General features: G+C 42.7%; 1 protein-coding gene across 1 annotated transcript in view; it reads left to right on the top strand.

Moving 5' to 3' along the window:
- Positions 1-5,369: 5,369 nt before the first annotated feature.
- Positions 5,370-17,512, top strand: part of IL18R1 (interleukin 18 receptor 1) — a 28,336-nt gene continuing 16,193 nt past the window's right edge. Inside the window, exons 1-3 of the mRNA XM_065891589.1 lie at positions 5,370-5,684; positions 8,931-9,096; positions 11,573-11,723. Of these exons, the coding sequence (XP_065747661.1) occupies positions 5,680-5,684; positions 8,931-9,096; positions 11,573-11,723 (322 nt within the window). The 5' untranslated portion in view covers positions 5,370-5,679. The remainder of the gene's footprint in view (positions 5,685-8,930; positions 9,097-11,572; positions 11,724-17,512) is intronic.

Raw genomic sequence — 17,512 nt, 5'->3', positions numbered from 1 at the left:
CAGTGCCCTTTGCAAGGCTGTGTCGACCTAAACCAGAGGAAACAACACTTTTCATTCTACCTGAGATAAGAGGATGGAGAGAGTTAATAATAGAGTGGTGTGTGTGGGCTGGAGGACTGATTTCAAACCATAGCCATATTCTGATTTGGTTATGAATAGTTGGCACTTTCCACACCTACTATCCCTCTGTCTTTACATTATTGATTATTACCTCTCGGAAGTTACATCAAAGGCTTGGCAATGTTATTCATAAGGCTTGATGTGAATGGTTTGGCGGTTTAGCCATTAAACTTCACCAAGGATTTGGGCATTAACAGTACTCTTTTCTAGTATGGCAGGGGCGGTGAGTGACAGTTGGTGAAAGAATTATTTGGGGTTGAACGGTTACCGTGCACCCAGGAAGGCTTCATAAATACTTACTTCAGTACTTTTGGGAGACAGGCCTTCTTATCAACCCCATTTTGGTAATGAGCAAACAGGCTCTGTGACTTCTAAGTAACTTGCCCGACGTTGCACAGCTTGTCAAGACTCAAGCAGGAATGCCAGTCCAGTTGTGTGGGCCCAAAATCCAAGCTCCTTCCATCGTGCTGTGCTTCCTACACCCAGTGGGGCTAGGTGTGTGGTACACAGGGAGCACGTGTTTGTTTATGAAATAGACTTGGTGTATGAGCCCCAGTGCACCCTTCCTCTACTCTCTCAACTTGTAATTAGTAGAACCAAAGATAGGTTGCAGTAGGATCAAAATTCAACACAGATTTGCATTCATTGAGTGGGTGTGGATTAGGCATCTGGATGGCGGGAAACTCCCAGATTTGTGTCTTCATTTCCTAAAATAAACACTAGGGGCTGTGAGTGTAGACACATGCATACACGTGCGCACACCTTTTCCTCTTAACGAGGATTAATCAGTGCTTACTTTGTGGGAGGCGTTGATTTTAGTGATACAGTGATGAACAAAACAGACTTAGTTCCTAACCTAGTTCTGAAGAAAGAACAATATTTAAAAATTCAGCCCGTAAGTGAAGATTGTGATGAACATTTTGGTGTGGTGAGAGGGAAAAAAAGCGGCTGGAACACACACACACCTACATGGGCAGACTGTCCATTCGTAGGATGGTAGATTTTCTGGAAATACTGTCGTCCTCAACTTTGACTTTGGAGGTAAGATTTAGTAGACCAGACTTAAAATACAGCAGGCTCTCTTGTCTTAGAAATTTGCATTATTAGGGATTTCCCCTGGGTGCCCAAATGTATGCCTTGAAATTTTATTAATTCTACGTGGCTGGAAGTTCTGAGGAAAACTGGTGACTCTATGAAGGGATATGAAAAGTTGCTGGGCTGACTTTTTTAAAGTCTGTATGCCAGAAGACTTTTTAAAACCTCCTGCATGAGACAGGTATGCTTTTGTTTGAAAGTCTTGGCCAAACCTGTCTTATTCTGTTTTCCAGAGAAACCATCTGAAGCAGAATCATAAACATGCATCGTAGAGAAATACCCCTGACACTTTTGGTGCTTATGTTTATAAGCACCTCAGGTAAGTAATTACAATCAATCACAAACATACTTCATTGGTCGTCTAGAGGGAATATCAAAGTTTGGCTTATTTATGTGGAGGTTGTTACTGAAGATGTTGGATTTATTAAAATTCGTGGTTTAAAATTTTACTTTAGAAAGTTGCCAACCATTTGGTATGCCTGGAATACAGAATAAGAGATTCATAGCGGGCTGCCCTGGTGGCGCAGTGGTTGAGAGTCCGCCTGCCGATGCAGGGTACACGGGTTCGTGCCCCGGTCCGCGAAGATCCCACATGCCGCGGAGCAGCTGGGCCCGTGAGCCATGGCCGCTGAGCCTGCGCGTCCGGAGCCTGTGCTCCGCAACGGGAGGCCACAACAGTGAGAGGCCCGCGTACCGCAAAAAAAAAAGAAAGAAAGGATTCAGCCCTATGAGTTTATGTAGAGAGAGCAGGAAGTGAAAACTTTTATCCTGAAATACATTTGTCTGAGATAAAAATTTGCTTAGTTTCACATTATTTGAAACTGAAGCGTTCACAGCCGTCCTTGTTACTGAGTTTTACAAAGTTTTAACACATTGTTTCCTCCCCGAAAGGAAAGCAAAAATTCATCTCATTATCTAGGTAGTGAGGAAAGTGAGTGGGAATACCTTACAGATCTTAAAGAAAATATTAGAGTTAGAAGGAATACATTAGAAAGTCTGCTCGGACCAGGAAGACAGGTAGGCTTTGTGTCCGGTGTCAGGTACCGATTTTAATTTATTAGAAGTCACTGCTTGGAGACTCTCGCTGAGAAGGTTCTGAGACCTCAGCAGGTACTCTGAAGAAGAGTTCCGTGATTGATTAACAAGGTTCTCCAAAGGCTTTGGAGAAGAAAGAAGGGGCACAGTTGTTGATTTGCCTTGATCCAGTATCTGGAGGAGGGAAGACATGAGCGCATGTCCCCTACTTTGAGAATTACTGATGAAGAGATTACAGTTTGGTTATGGATACTTTCAGATAATTCAGGTCCAATATCTGGGTATATTTACTTAAGAGGATCTATGTATCGTTGAGATCCATACCGTGCAACATTACCCAGGTGTTAAAAGAAGGAGACAGACCTCTTCTTGCTGATATGGAAGGACCTGTCAGAACAGGTGAGAGACCAAGCTGTAGGAAAGTGTGCATCACATGAAAAGGCCCCTTGCTCTAAAGGTCCCTATAGACATAGGCTGATAACCTTGCTCCCAGGTTATTATGAAAACATGCTGCAGGCTCCCAACAGCCATGCAGCCTTTGCTGTAAGGATGCTAAGGTCCCAGCTCTATGTCCTGTGAGGTATTTGAAGAGCACCTTTTGTGAAGGGGTCTCTCTAGGCAGACTTGACAATATTTTACGTGTCAGATTCATTTAGCTGAAGTTGGATGACATCCTATTATTGCCGAAACTCAAGACAATTCCAAACCCAGACATCATTGCAGAGGCTCTAGTCTCTTGACCCTACTGGATCGTGGTGCTCCATTCTTGTAAGATGGGGAGGGTGTTCTGGGCCATCCATACATTTTGAGCTCCACTCATTTCTCCAATCAAAAGCCATTTCAAATCAACAAAGCCTGCAATGTTAAATGTAAGATTAGATCTCTGAAGCCATTAGCTGCCTGGGGAATATGAACTTTCAACTGCCAACCATGCACCCTGGAGAGTATGAATTCCAGGCTAGGTTTCTTTAAGTGATAACTGTCCCCAAAGAGGAATAAGTGCCTATGTCTGTACAAACACAGGCACAGGGGTTCATAGAAGCTTTTTTTTTTTCATTGATTTTTATTGGAGTATAGTTGATTTACAGTGTTGTGTTAGTTTCTGCTGTACAGCAAAGTGAATCAGTTATACATATACATATATCCACTCATTTTTAGATTCTGTTCCCATATAGGTCATTAGAGTACTGAGTAGAGTTTCCTGTGCTATACAGTAGGTTCTTATTAGTTATCTATTTTATATATAGTAGTGTTTGTATGTCAAACCCAGTCTCCCAATTTATCCCTCCCCACCCTGACCTTTCCCCTTTGGTAATCATGTTTGTTTTCTACACCTGTGACTCTATTTTTTAAAATAGGTTCATTTGTACCATATTTTTAGATTCCACATATAAGCTATATCATCTGATATTTTTCTTTCTGTTTCTGACTTACTTCACTCAGTATGACCATTTCTAGGCCCATCCATGTCGCTGCAAATGGCATTATTTTGTTCTTTTTTATGGCTGAGTAATATTCCACTGTATATATGTACCACATCTTCTTTATCCATTCCTCCATCGATGGGCATTCAGGTTGCTTCCATGTCCTGGCTATTGTGAATAGTGCTGCAGTGAACATTGGGGTGCATGTACCTTTTCGACTTATGGTTTTCTCCAGATATATGCCCAGGAGTGGGATTGCTGGATCATATGGTAGCTCTCATAGAAGCTTTTTCATGATTGACCAAAACCTTGAAATCACCCAAATGTTCAACACCAATAGAATGGATAAATGAATTGTCAAATACTACCACGATTAGATACTACATAACTATGAAAAAGAGAACACATCACCATTACATGCAGCAGTATGACTGCCCATCATAGACATAATGATGTACAAAAAGTCCAGACGCAATAGAGCACAGAATGTATGATTTCTGCACTTTGTTCTATGTAGATTACATCTCTAAAACTAGAAAATAAATCAAGCTGTTAATGACCTACCATCCTTTTAGGTGTCAGTTAAAACTAACACCCACATTTACACATGCGTCACACCTTCTAAGCTGAAGTCCTGCATTGTGAGATAAAGATTTAATAACAACCACCAGATGCGAGGTTGATGTTCACTAAATGTTGTGCTTCCAGGTAGGTTTGACAGCCATGTTTTCAGAGAGTGTGTTTGCCATTAGAGCCACTTCCTCTCTACCTTGTGGTTAACAACCTTGTGGTTAAAACCAGACAGTTGCTTTGAGAAATAAACCCTGACTATAGAGAAAGCATGTTCTCTGTGGCCTCAGAGAATCGCTCTGTTCAGTTTAAGAGTTCTCATCCTCAAAATACAGTCAAAGGTTGCTGCCGGAAGACAGGATACAGGGAAGGTCCATTCACACTGACTTTGAACTGCTGGAAGTGAAGAAGGAGGGAAATGATGACCCTGTACAGCACAAAGGATCAGATAAATTTCTAAAGCCAGAGTATCTGGGTTAGTTTGAGAAAGAGGGAAGGAGAGAGAGAGAGAGAGAGAGAGAGATCTCAGAAAGAGGAAGTGACAGATACCCAGATTTGCAGTGAGTCAATATGAATTAATTATCAGTATGAATTGTATGCATCATGTATTGAGTATCCACATGGTAACCTAGAGAGGTAATGGATTTATACACATGTAGGCGCACCTTTAACCATCCCCACGTCTGCCCGGGGAATGGTTAGGTAGAGTGGTTGAGAACAAGACCCGTGAGACTTCTGACGATACAAGTGGAAAACTCTGTGGTCTCTAGGTTTTATTTTCCTTGGAGATTCCTCAGCTAGGGATGTTTTGGGGTAGGTGTGGCAACACTGTGACTTTGGGGGCTTTCCCTAAGAGGAAGTTGTAATGTGTAACATTTCTTTTAAAAGATTACAGTGAACTTATGCATCTTCTAGCTTTGGTAGGTTAAGTTCCGGTATCTTCCTGTTTGGGAGAAGCTGTTGGAAGGTTTTTCTGTCTTCATTTATATTCTGAAAGTGCCTTAGTGTTAGAAAGATTGACCTCCTGTTTTTTAGGGTTGGAAAGACTGACCCTAAAATAAAAGAATCCACAGAAGTGAGACGTTGAGATTTTTCAGGATGTTACTAACCCAGCTTCTTCACCTAATGCATTAGGGGAAAAAATTTACCTTTGTCATTCTGTTTTTATATTTTTCTTTTGCTTTGCTAATCTTTAGAAGAAACTTGTACCTCGCGTCTTCACATTACTGCAGTTGAAGGGGAACCTTTCTATCTGAAGTTTTGTTCATCTTCGTCGGAGTATGAGAATAAAACAACCACCATAAAATGGTACAAAAATGCATCGCATGGACCCCTTGAGCTGAGCTCGAGTAGTTCACCCAGAATTATTTTGCTCGATTATGTTTTGGAGTTTTGGCCAGTTCATTTGAATGACAGTGGATCTTACTCTATCCGAATGGGGTGAGTATACCTTCTCTTTGTGTTGGCGTATTTCATAGCACTCTTGGGCTTTGTTCAGCAAATCAAATATACAGTCATTGGGAAGGTCAGATACTCCATCCATTTCCTTCTCCCTACTCTTCCTACAACATGAAATAAATACTTCATTCTTGAAAAATTAAATTAAATACTGCCCTGTGTTTATCTTCTTAGTAATCATAATGAAAGGAGATGACCTTAGTATGATTTACTTTTAGGAGATCCTTGCCAAAGAGAAGTGAGGACTGAATGAAATTCATTTTTAAATTCAGCTGCTTCCGTTGCCTAGAGCTGCCGGTCAAAGGAAATAAATGGCGAGGGCTTTGTAGTGTTATGAGCAGGTAGTGAAGGAGGGCAGTGTCAGCTTCCTGGGTGGTAACGTCAAGCTGGGGAGATGGGTTGGTATTGGTGTAGACACATCCTAGTCCAGTTTTCAGGGGTTTGTTGAGAGCCAGGTGGCGGTACTGGTGAAAGACGTGTGTGTCAGCCAATGACGAATTTATAGCCAGGGACAGTGAGAGAGGGGAACACCGAAAGGGCTTTGCACAGCCTTCTCAGGCTAACCCTAGAGTCTTCCAGGGTATTCATAGTCAAGAATCCTAAATTCTGTGAAATGACGGCAACCCACTGAATGTGTCCATGATTATTACTGAACTTGGTTCTCTTTATACTTTATTTTGTGAGATGGGGAAGGAGTAACTGGGACAAGAAAACTTCTATGTGATGAACCGTTAGTGAGAACACTGATGGCATAGTGTTTATCCAGTACATTTGTGATGTTGTGTCTGTACTTATGTATATGTGTATTATTATTATTTTTTTTTTTGCGATACGCGGGCCTCCCACTGTTGTGGCCTCTCCCGTTGCGGAGCACAGGCTCCGGATGCGCAGGCTCAGCGGCCATGACTCACGGACCCAGCCGCTCCGCGGTATGTGGGATCTTCGCGGACCGGGGCACGAACCCGTGTCCCCTGCCTCGGCAGGCGGACTCTCAACCACTGCGCCACCAGGGAAGCCCCACAGTGAAATCTTGATAGCACTCCTGTGGTTTTGCACAAAAAGGGGTCATTTTGGTTTGTTTTTATATATGGGAACTCCCAGGAGTTAGAAAGAAGTTCAGAAACTCTTGTTAACCAATGAATTTTATGTGACCTTTTAAGAGGGATGATTCCAGAAGTGGGTCACAACTGGGTCTTTTCAAACTAAGGTCAAATGTATACTCACAATAGGGGTAGAGGAAGAAGAAGATCTCCCTAATCATGATTGAAGAAAGACGTGATTTAAATGCACAAACTATTCTGGACAAGGCAGCAAGGACAAATTGATGGGGAGAGTCAGTCATCTACGAATGTCACTTGGAGACAGGGACAGATGGGGGTATTAACTGTCTTTCTGATGTGAAAAGTGCAGAACGCAGCCTGGGGTAGGAAGAGAAAGTGGGCTTATCAGGTGGAGGCAGGATGTCAGAGAGGCATGGAGGGGCCAGGAATAGGACAGGGAGGGTGGCGGGCTCAGAGAGCTGTGTGATAAGCTTTGAAGCGGTTGGAGGCTGATGAATAACACGAGACTAAAGCGATGGTGGGCGCAGCAGCCTTGACAGTGGTTTTGAAAATAAATGGGACCCTACACAGGAGAAGGTGGTTTTGAACACCTGGGAGGGTTGAAGATAGAAACTTTTTCAAATATAGTGCAACTGGTGAACAGTATTCTGTTTTTGCACAGAGGTGTGTGTGTGTGTGTGTGTGTGTGTATGCATGTGTGTATGTGTGCATGTATGTGTGTGTACATCATTTGGGTGAGTGAGTCTTTGTAGTTTTGTGTGGGAGTCATCAATGACCAGACCCTACTCCTGGAATCCTCCTTTAATTTTTCAGGAGTCCTCTACTAATAATCAAATGTCTCTGGAGACTGATACTTTAATCCTACAGCGAAAATCGCATTGTCTGATCAAAGTTTTGTGAGAGTATACTATTGTACCAAGCACTCCTGGCCTTGAGGGCCAAACTGATGTGCATTTGCATCTTGGCCCGACTGTGTACCAGGTGTGTTACCTTGGGCGAGTTATTTAACCTTGCCTGAAGGTTAGGTTTCTCATCTAATGTAAGGAAAAGAGTCATCTCAGTGCACACATGTGGTACAATACCTGGAACTCTGTGAGTGCCAGTTTTCTGTCCATCTGATTGTAGACTCAAAAGGAGAGCTGAAAGAGCCTCTGGGGGGCGAGTACAGATGTGTCAGGCACACAGGACAACGTAACCTCGTGTAGTATTTAGTATATGGATCTCTATGTAACGTTCAGTTCAAGCAGACATGAGATTGCAGACATTTTCTTTTTTAAAAGATCATTTCCACTACTATATTTAAAATGGATAACCGACAATGACCGACTGTATAGCACAGGGCACTCTGCTCAATATTATGTAACAACCTAACCCCCCAAAAATTCAAAAAGAATTTGAAAAAAATAGATACATGTATATGTATAACTGAATCACTGTACACCTGAAACTAACACAACATTGGAAATCAACTATACTCCAGTATCAAATAAAAAGTTAACAGAAAGATCGTTTCCAAAAATGCTGTTAAAGTTTTTTCCTCCTCTCTATTCCTAACTTCTAACCAGAAGGAACAGCAATGACATCTGTTCAAACTAATTTTTCCTTAGTAAGGTACTTAAAGTGCTAATATAACTACGTGGAGAGCAGCCACTCCAGACATGGTTTACTCAACGGTAAGAGAAGAGGATAGGAACAGAGTGTCCTGAGAAATATAAAATGCAATGCATATATACAGACCTTCAGAAAGCATTATAGTCCTCATGAAACCACCTCCACTCTCCCATCCTGGGTTAAGAATCTTTGAACCTGTCCATCTCTAAAGATCATTGACGTTTTAAACATTTCTGTCCTGACATCCATAATACATATGGTCTGATGTGGGTTTGTGTGTGTGAGTGTGTGTGTGTGTGTGTGTGTGTGTGTGTGTGTGTGTGTTTAGGACATCTCAGGTTTTTCTCATTTACTGCCCCCTACCCCCGCTCCCATGGCAGTTATTAAATTTCTTGCTGCACTGAACCAAAAAGAGACAGAGCAGGATTTGGGCATCAATGAATGAGTCTCTTTATACAAAAATAAGGGAAATTTTTCACTGGATTGGTTACTAAAAGGTGGTATTTGCAAAGTCTCTGTACTAATGATAAAATATGTCTAACCCTTTATTTCCTAGAAATGATACTCATGACTGGAAATTAAATGTCATCAGAAGACCTAAACACAGCTGTTTTACTGAGAAACAAGTAATGAGTAAATCTGTGGAAGTTAAAAAATCTTTGCAGATAGCCTGTGAACATAGTTACTACCAAAAACTGGTCAACAGAACGTTATTGTATAAGGTAACGCTTTTAAAATATTTTAACTTAAAACCTGACAGAAAAGACAAAATTCCAAAGTGAGGGTCTGATGGCTGTGAAGCATTTTGGTCTTGTAACATACAAACTGTGAGTCCACACAGCTCAGGTGGCCTGTCTGAGCTCCTACATGTAACGCAAGTGTCAAGGTTCCTGCCCCGTGTTAGGCATTCAATAAATGATAACAGCTTCCTCTCCCTTCCTTAATTTTCCTTTTCTTTCAAAAACTTTAATTTTTAGGAATGCTAGTTCATTTTCTTCTGCTGCATATACTTAAAATTTTAAATTCTGTTGTATATGTTTGTTCTGACTATATGCATTTACAAAATTGGAAGATGGAAAAAATGAACGATGAAGATAGAGATCATTCATAATCCCACCAGCCAGAGAGTGGGGTTTTTCTCCGTGTAAACATCTACTTTTAAAAAGTGGTGTTTTCCTTTATCCACTAAAAATTATATTGTGATGATTTCTCCACATCTTTAAACATTTTCCCAAACATGGATTCCATGTGTATATACTTGTATCAAAGCCCCTGTTATTGGACATTTGTTAATTTCCTACTTTTCACTATTATTTATAAGGCTAAAATAAATATCATTCCCATAACTCAGGAGGTGTATTATGATTTTATTCTTTAACTAAATCCCTAAAAGTAGAATAACTGGATCAAAGGCTATGAGCATGTTTATGGCTTTTGATTTAAATTATCAAGCTGCTCTCCAGGGAACTACACCACTTTAAAACCCTCTTTTTCTCATATCACTACCACATGGGAATGAATACTTTTAAGAACATTTAAAAATCTGACGTGCAAAACTTCTGTAACTCTTAGTATCTTTCCGCTATTTCTTTCCTTAATAACAAGTTAAACATTTTTATGTATTTACTGCCTCTTAATATTACTTCTCTTGTGAACTGTTTTCTTCAGTTGACGTACCTTTTACTTGTTGAGTTGTAAGAGCTCCTTTAGACAATCCTATGGAAATTGTATACACACAAGTATATGTGCAGTCACACGTACATACATAATATGCATACACATACCTGCACACACACAACACAAATTATATTATTTCTATAGAGGAACAAACCTGAAAAGTGTCACTCTGTCATGGACACTTTGAAGAGCTGTGAGAGAGGGTGGTCTGAAGAGACGACCTTGAGAAAGTTCAAGCTACCGATGATGACTCCTTAGAAATGTTTGTTTGTAGCTTTTGCTTGAACACTGTTTACTTGTGATTTTTCAAGGGAAGCTCTTATCCGAAATGTTTTCCAAATATCTGTATCAGCCCTGAGTTGACTTCACTCTATTTCCTGTCACATGTACAAATGTTTTTACAGTATATATAAATGTGTGGGGATCAGTGTACTGGGTTTTAAGAAATCCCTCTATGCAGGTATTTGAATTTAGAAATAGACGTATTGAGAATGTTTTTAGCTAGAAAATTGAGGGGAGGGGAACAAGGAAGCTAAATCAGTAAACGATTGGAAAAAAAATAAAGATCTTTTTATATGCCTTGGAATTGATATTTTAATATGCCTTAGAAAAAATAAGTTGGGGTTTATAAAAATTTGGTATATGCAGAAACAATTCACTGATGTGAGATACACATGTGGGTGCTTCCCAAGCCCACTCTAAGCATCCTCTGGGTCTATCTCCGCTTGCTACCAGCTTTGGCAGCTTTGAGAGGAGTCTGTGGGCAGTAGCTGCTCCTTGGTTGGTATTTACAGGAACAGTGTCGCCTAGTGAAGGTTAGCAATTTAGTTTCCATTTTCCCCTCTCATTCTTAGATTGCTTCAGAACCTATTTACTGGTACCTGATGGCTGGATTGAAAAAGGTGGCCTTTCTGTTATTATTAATTCCTACAACATACAGAAATTTGTGATAGAGAGACATGTTTGTGTGTGCCTATACATTGGAGTATTTTTCATGCATTTCTAATCAGTCCACTGTCTTCTGGTGGAGGACATCGATGGGTATGGGTAGTCTGCTAGGTACCTGGTTCTCTGAGTAATTCTGTTCCCACCTCCGCTACCCATCCCCAGGATGGGTAGTCCTGAATACATGGAATTCAGCTAAAAGCATTAAGAAATAGAATCCCATGGAAAGTTTTGATCCAAGCAGGGATATTTTTTGTTGTAGTGGTTTTTTTTCCTTTCTCCTCTTCTTCCCTCTCTTTGTGTGTAAAGAGAGAGATTAAAGGAAAATGAGGAAAGCAGCTACAGTGCCCCCTATACTCTATTTCCCAGCATGTATTAATAATAATGATAATACCAGGAATGGGACTCTATTTCATTGTTCCAGTAGAGGCAGTGCCAGATCACTGAGACATTTGCTCAGAAATTGCTAGTTTTTATTCTATTTCCCTCTTTCTCTAAAGATCTTTAACTTTAAAATTCTTGTCATATGATACCACTCTCACTTAAAATATTTTAACTTGCTTTTTTTAATAACAGAACTGTGAAAAGATAGAGAACAATCAAAACCCATTTTTAAAGAAGAATGCAGAGTTTAAAGATCAGGGATATTATACCTGCATGTTTTTCCTTCTTCGTAATGGCAAACTATTTAACGTCACCAAAACCTTCAATATAACAATAGTTGGAGGTAAGAGAAATCTTAGAATCGGGAAAAAAACAAATGTATCTTAGTAAAATGGAATATTTTCTTTTTTTCTAAAGCCGTACGGAAAGCCCGAGGCAAACTTAGTTAGAGTCGTGACCACATCACTAGTTCAAATATAAGAGTGAAAATCATTTCGGCATCACCTGCCATGCTGAAAATTTTGGGGGGGATAATAATGAAAGTTTATATAGGTGAACCTCTGATGCGTCAGTTCTCTTAATTGGTATTTGACTAAATTGTGGAATCTTTTGTTATTAAGCATCCATTTGCACTCAGTAAATCCTTATTGATGGGTGTCTATATTCAATAAACTGTACTGAGTATTGGGAGGTAAGGGAAGCATGGAAATACAAAATGAATAATGTACGATTCTCAGGAATTTGATTATAGTCAGGAAAGGTTCAAGCCAAACCCGGCCTCTGTACCCTGACACCGAATTAAATCTCTGAGACAGAGTTGTGGGTGAAGTAGAAAAAAACAGCTTTATTGCTTTGCCAGGCAAAGGGGACCACAGCGGGCTCATGCCCTCAAGACTGTGTGTCCTGCCCTGGAGCGGGTCGTGAGGAGCCTTATAGCGTTCAAGGAGCAGGGCGTGGTCAGCTCGTGGACACTCTTCTGATTGGCTGGTGGTGAGGTCATCGGGAGTCGGCATCATCAACCTTCTGGTTCCAACCGGTCTGGGATCTACGTGCTTACTGTAGTCGACCTAAAAAATATGCACAACCTAGAAGCTGAGAGTTATAAAAATATGCACAAACTAAAAGCTGAGAGTTATGTTTTATTCGGTGGGAATTTTTAGGATTTCAAACCTGGGAGGCAGCATCTCAAGTGACCCTGAGAGAACTGCTCCGAGGAGGCGAGGGGGGGACCCAGGTTATATAGAAGTTTTGCAACAAAGGGCAGGTAGTCTGAACGTCAAAAGATTATTGTTAATTAAAGAAAGCCAGATATCCCAAGTTAAGGAATTTATCGCTTTTCTATGTATGGGGAGATGCAAGAGTCTGGGCTGTCTGGCATCATTCCTTTGATGTGCACCTCAGCTATCTGGGGCCAGTATCCTGTGTTTTCTCACCCTGAGTTTCTTCTTAGGGCACCCTAAGGAGTGGCTGCAGTCTGATGGCTGCTGGATGGTAGGTATTCTTTCCTTCCTGAGTTTCCTCAGGGCTCACCAGCTCCTTTGGAGGGCTGCAATCGCTGATGACTGTGACATCCTTTGTTTACTGATATGGCAGGAAATATTCCATTTATCACCATTAACTTCTCCCGCCTGGAGGGGGTTTCAGTATCTGCAAAACAGCGTTGTGTGTATCCCTTGAGGGGAACCAGGACCCTGCCCCAAGGCTGCACTGTTGTGTCCTGACTGCTCCTCCCTGGTCTCTGCATCCCCTCCCTTCCCTGATTAGCATCTGTTTGAACCTGTCAATGGAACTCGGGGAAGGTCCTGGAGGCTGAATGAAGCCTATGTCCTGTAATCCAGAAACGGAGGACACAGAAAGGCTTTTGTGCCCAGGAGCCCTACAGGGCCCTGCTCAGTATCGAGGTGATAAGCCACATAGAAGCACCGTAGAATATGAAATTGGAGTCATCTGTGAGGTGTTAAGGGCGCAGAGAGAGTTCAGAGGTAGATTAGATGTCAGAGGCTCTGTTTGAGCTGGTTCTCAGAGGCTGCGTGTGATGGACGGGCAGAAGGACGTGCTGGGGTTGGGCTGGAATAAGAACCTATAAGGAGCACAGGCGTGGCTGTAGAAAAGGGCTGTATATTTTGGGATGATGGCTACTAGTCTGGTTTATCATGAACCCAGACCATATATAATGGAAAAACTGAAGCCTGGAATTTTAGGGTGACAGAGACCCTGGAAGTAATTTAATTAAACCCTATCCAGTGAAGATATCCTTCATATGACTCAGCCAATAATAGATCATTCAGGAACTACCGTGGAAATTACCAAACCACACAGCAGATGGGTCCAGATTTTTAAAAATTAATTAATTAATTCACTTTTAGCCGCGTTGGGTCTTCGTTGCTGTGCATGGGCTTTCTCTAGTTGCGGCGAACAAGGGCTACTCTTCATCACGGTGCACGGGCTTCTCATTGTGGTGGCTTCTCTTGTTGCGGAGCACAGGCTCTAGGCACGCGGACTTCAGTAGTTGCAGCACACAGGCTCAGTAGTTGTGGCTCGCGGGCTCTAGAGCACAGGTTCAGTAGTTGTGGTGCACGGGCTTAATTGCTCCACAGCATGTGGGATCTTCCCGGACCGGGGCTTGAACCCGTGTCCCCTGCATTGGCAGGCGGATTCTTAACTACTGCACCACCAGGGAAGCCCTGGGTCCAGATTTTAATGACTGATTGTAGAGAAGTCTTTTTTTCTTATTGAGTCCAATTACTCCTTCTTGTAGCTTCCACTCACTGTTTGTGTTTGCCTTGAGTAACTCCACAGATTGTCTGGTCCCTTCTGAAAATGACAGCTCCTTCGAGTGTCTGAAGACAGGTGGCTTACCCACCCTTCACGTTCTTTCCCATCATCCAGGAAGCTGTAAACTCCTGGGATGACTCACTGAACAACGTTGTGGGTTCACAGTTACCAGAGCTCGTCGACTTTAGCAGCGTTTTCCCTCTTCTCTCTAGCCATCCACTTATATAGCTGTACTCCACGCATTGCGAATGGACGAAGTACCACAAACTTCCTGTCTTCAAACTGCACAAATGTGTTAGCTTACAGAAATCTGAACCGGGTTCACTGGGCTGAAATCAAGGTTTTGGTAGGATTGCATTCCTCCTGGAGGTTCTGGAGGAGAATCGATTCCTTGCCTTCTGCAGCTTCTAGAGGTGCCTTGCATCCTTGGTGCACGCCACGTCCTCCATCCTCAGAGCCCACAGCGCAGCATCTTCAGATCTCTTTCACCTCTTCCTTCATCTCATCATCTCCTTTTCTGACTCTGACCCTCTGCCTCCTGCTTATGAGCATGCTTGTGATTATACCTGGCTAATCCGGAACACCCTCTGTATCCGAAAATCCTACATTAAATCATATTGCAAAGTCCCTTTTGCCGTGTAAGGTATAATATTCAGCATCTGGGGGTTAGGATGTGAACACCTTTGGTGGGGGGACATTATCCTGCTTGTCACGCCCCATAACCTGGGTATCCCATAACTAAATTCTTAAACTCAATAAGTTCTATTTATCTACCTTAAATTCTTCAGTTTGACTTTCTTTAATATCGTATAAATCCTACATCTCTGGTCCCTTGACACTTCCACCGCCAACTCCCTCCCTTCATCCATCTCTGCTTTCTGCCCATCAGCTCCTCTTTCCTTCCTTCTTGGAAGGAGCAGTAAGAACATCCATTATTGGGCTTCCCTGGTGGTGCAGTGGTTGAGAGTCCGCCTGCCGATGCAGGGGACACGGGTTCGTGCCCCGGTCCGGGAAGATCCCACATGCCGCGGAGCGGCTGGGCCCGTGAGCCATGGCCACTGAGCCTGCGCGTCCGGAGCCTGTGCTCTGCAATGGGAGAGGCCACAACAGTGAGAGGCCCGCGTACCGCAAAAAAAAAAAAAAAAAAAAAAAGAAGAAGAATATCCATTATCCAAAGAGCATGTGCACAAGACCAGGAATTGTGCCAGATCCTTTCATTGAACCCTGTGAGCTTGTGACCTTGGCTGAGTTAAATGACTGAGTTTTTCTCTGCCTCTCATTCCTCACTAGTGACATGGGACAGTAATGAGTTGAGTCATCCCTCAGGGTTGCCTTGAGGACCGAGTGAGTGAGGTTGTAGAGCCTTGATAGTGGTGCCAGGGACATGGAAAGCTCTGTTATTACCATCTTAGTATTACCGTCTCCCGTCTCCTCACTCCCATGTCCCCACACTGCCCCACGTGCTATTCTTCTGTCTTAACCACCCATCTTGTTTTCCTCGTCTTCTTGGAGAACGCCACCTGTGTCTTTCAGGACTCAGCTAAGTGTCCATCCTCCTCCGTGCTCCCACGGCCTCTTGTTCTTATTTCTGGTTGCTGTCAGAATCAGATGACATGTCTGTTTCTGTCACTAGAATGAGAGCTCCTGGAAAGAAGGGATTAACCTGTGTTCTATTCCTCATGTTGGTCTCTCCTGTACTTACGGCTGGACCTTTGTACATGTGCTCATTACATGTCTGTTGAGTGAATTACAGGCATACCTCATTTTATTGTGTTTTGCAGATACTGCATTTTTTTTTTTTTTTTGCAAATTGAAGGTTTGCGGAAACCCAGCATTGAGCCAGTGTATCGGCGCCATTTTTCCAACAGCATTATTTTTAAATTAAAATATGTACATTGTTTTTTAGACATAATGCTGTTGCACACTTAATAGACTGTAGTACAGTGTAAACATAACTTTTATATGTGCTGGGAACCCAAAAGAGTTGTGTGACTCGCTTTATTGTCACATTCATTTTATTGTGGTGGTCTGGACAGAACCCGCAATACCTCCAAGGTCGCTCTGTACTGAGATAGGAACAGTTTCTTCAGTCGTGCCTCATTCAACAGGAAGTCAGGACTCTTCACCATCCTGGCCCTTTTCCTTTGGATTTGGTGAAGTTTGCCACCATTCTTTTAAAATGTGGAGCTTAGAGTTGAAGCTGATGATCAGGAGGTATCGTGGCCTCTGCTGAGGGCAGCGGGACTGAGCGCCTACCTTGTCTGTGCTCACCTGTGGTCACGGATGTAGATCTCTGCACTGTCACGTGGGGAGCATCACTGCTGTGGATCACAGGCCTCTCAACCCACCTGGCCTCTGCCTTTTGTCTTCATCTCACTCTCTGGCTGATCTGCTGATGTCTCTCCTCCTGCAGCTGACCGTCTCTGTGCCATTTTGATCCAGGGATAGTAACTTCAGAGTAGACTAGCCATGCCAGGGGCACACACTGAAGTGTTCTCTTCCTTCTGTGACCTTCAGTAGGATTGTACCCTTCACTTTACACCAGTTTTACAAACCCAGTACTGCTCTGGGTTCTCCATGATCTGCTTTGAGTTCTAGTAGATGGCATCCTTTCTCAAAGATGTCCTTTCATAAAGATGTCCTTTACACCTCCTCTTCCCAGGACTCCCACCAAATTCCTGAGAAAAGGAGATCGATGAAGAGAAAAATAATCAGTAGCAATTTTCTCCAATACTCAAAACCACCTCCTGCCCCTGTGTGCTTGAAGCAACCTCTGTTCCTCTGTGCTCAGACCTGAGGGTCAGCTCCTTGTCTGGCTGTGGCTCCTCCAGCTCTTCCTGCCGACGTGAATTCTAGTCTTGCCTGGAGTCTGAATCCCAGAAGAGATTCTTACCCTGGGATTTTTGGGTTTTGTTTTTAATTATCTATGATCTACCTCTCAGCTCATTACAAAGATAGTTGAAGATCACCGTATTTTAACTATTTTATTTAAAATTTTTATTTATCTATTTATTTTTGGCTGCAGTGCACAGCTTGCGGGATCTTACTTCCCCGACCAGGGATTGAACCCGTGCCCCCTGCAGTGGAAGCACGGAGTCTTATTAACCACTGGACCTCCAGGGAAGTCCTTTACCCTGAGGTTTTGCTACGCTAGTTTCTTTCTGTATCCTTGCCCACATTACTCCTCCTTTCCCTTCTTTGCTCTTCACTCTGTAGCACGTGCTTCCTGGGAGAGCCTAGGAGGGCGTGGGTGCTGCAGGAGAGCACCTGAGTCCCCTTTAGTCCTCGTGAGCAAGCACATCTGCTGGGCGCCTGGGAGCCCCCATGAGGGAGGCACTGGACATTACTTGTAAATGC

This window comes from Phocoena phocoena, chromosome 14 (genome assembly GCF_963924675.1).
Source record: "Phocoena phocoena chromosome 14, mPhoPho1.1, whole genome shotgun sequence".
Taxonomy (NCBI): Eukaryota; Metazoa; Chordata; class Mammalia; order Artiodactyla; family Phocoenidae; genus Phocoena; species Phocoena phocoena.
This window is presented reverse-complemented; position numbering and strand designations above follow the sequence as displayed.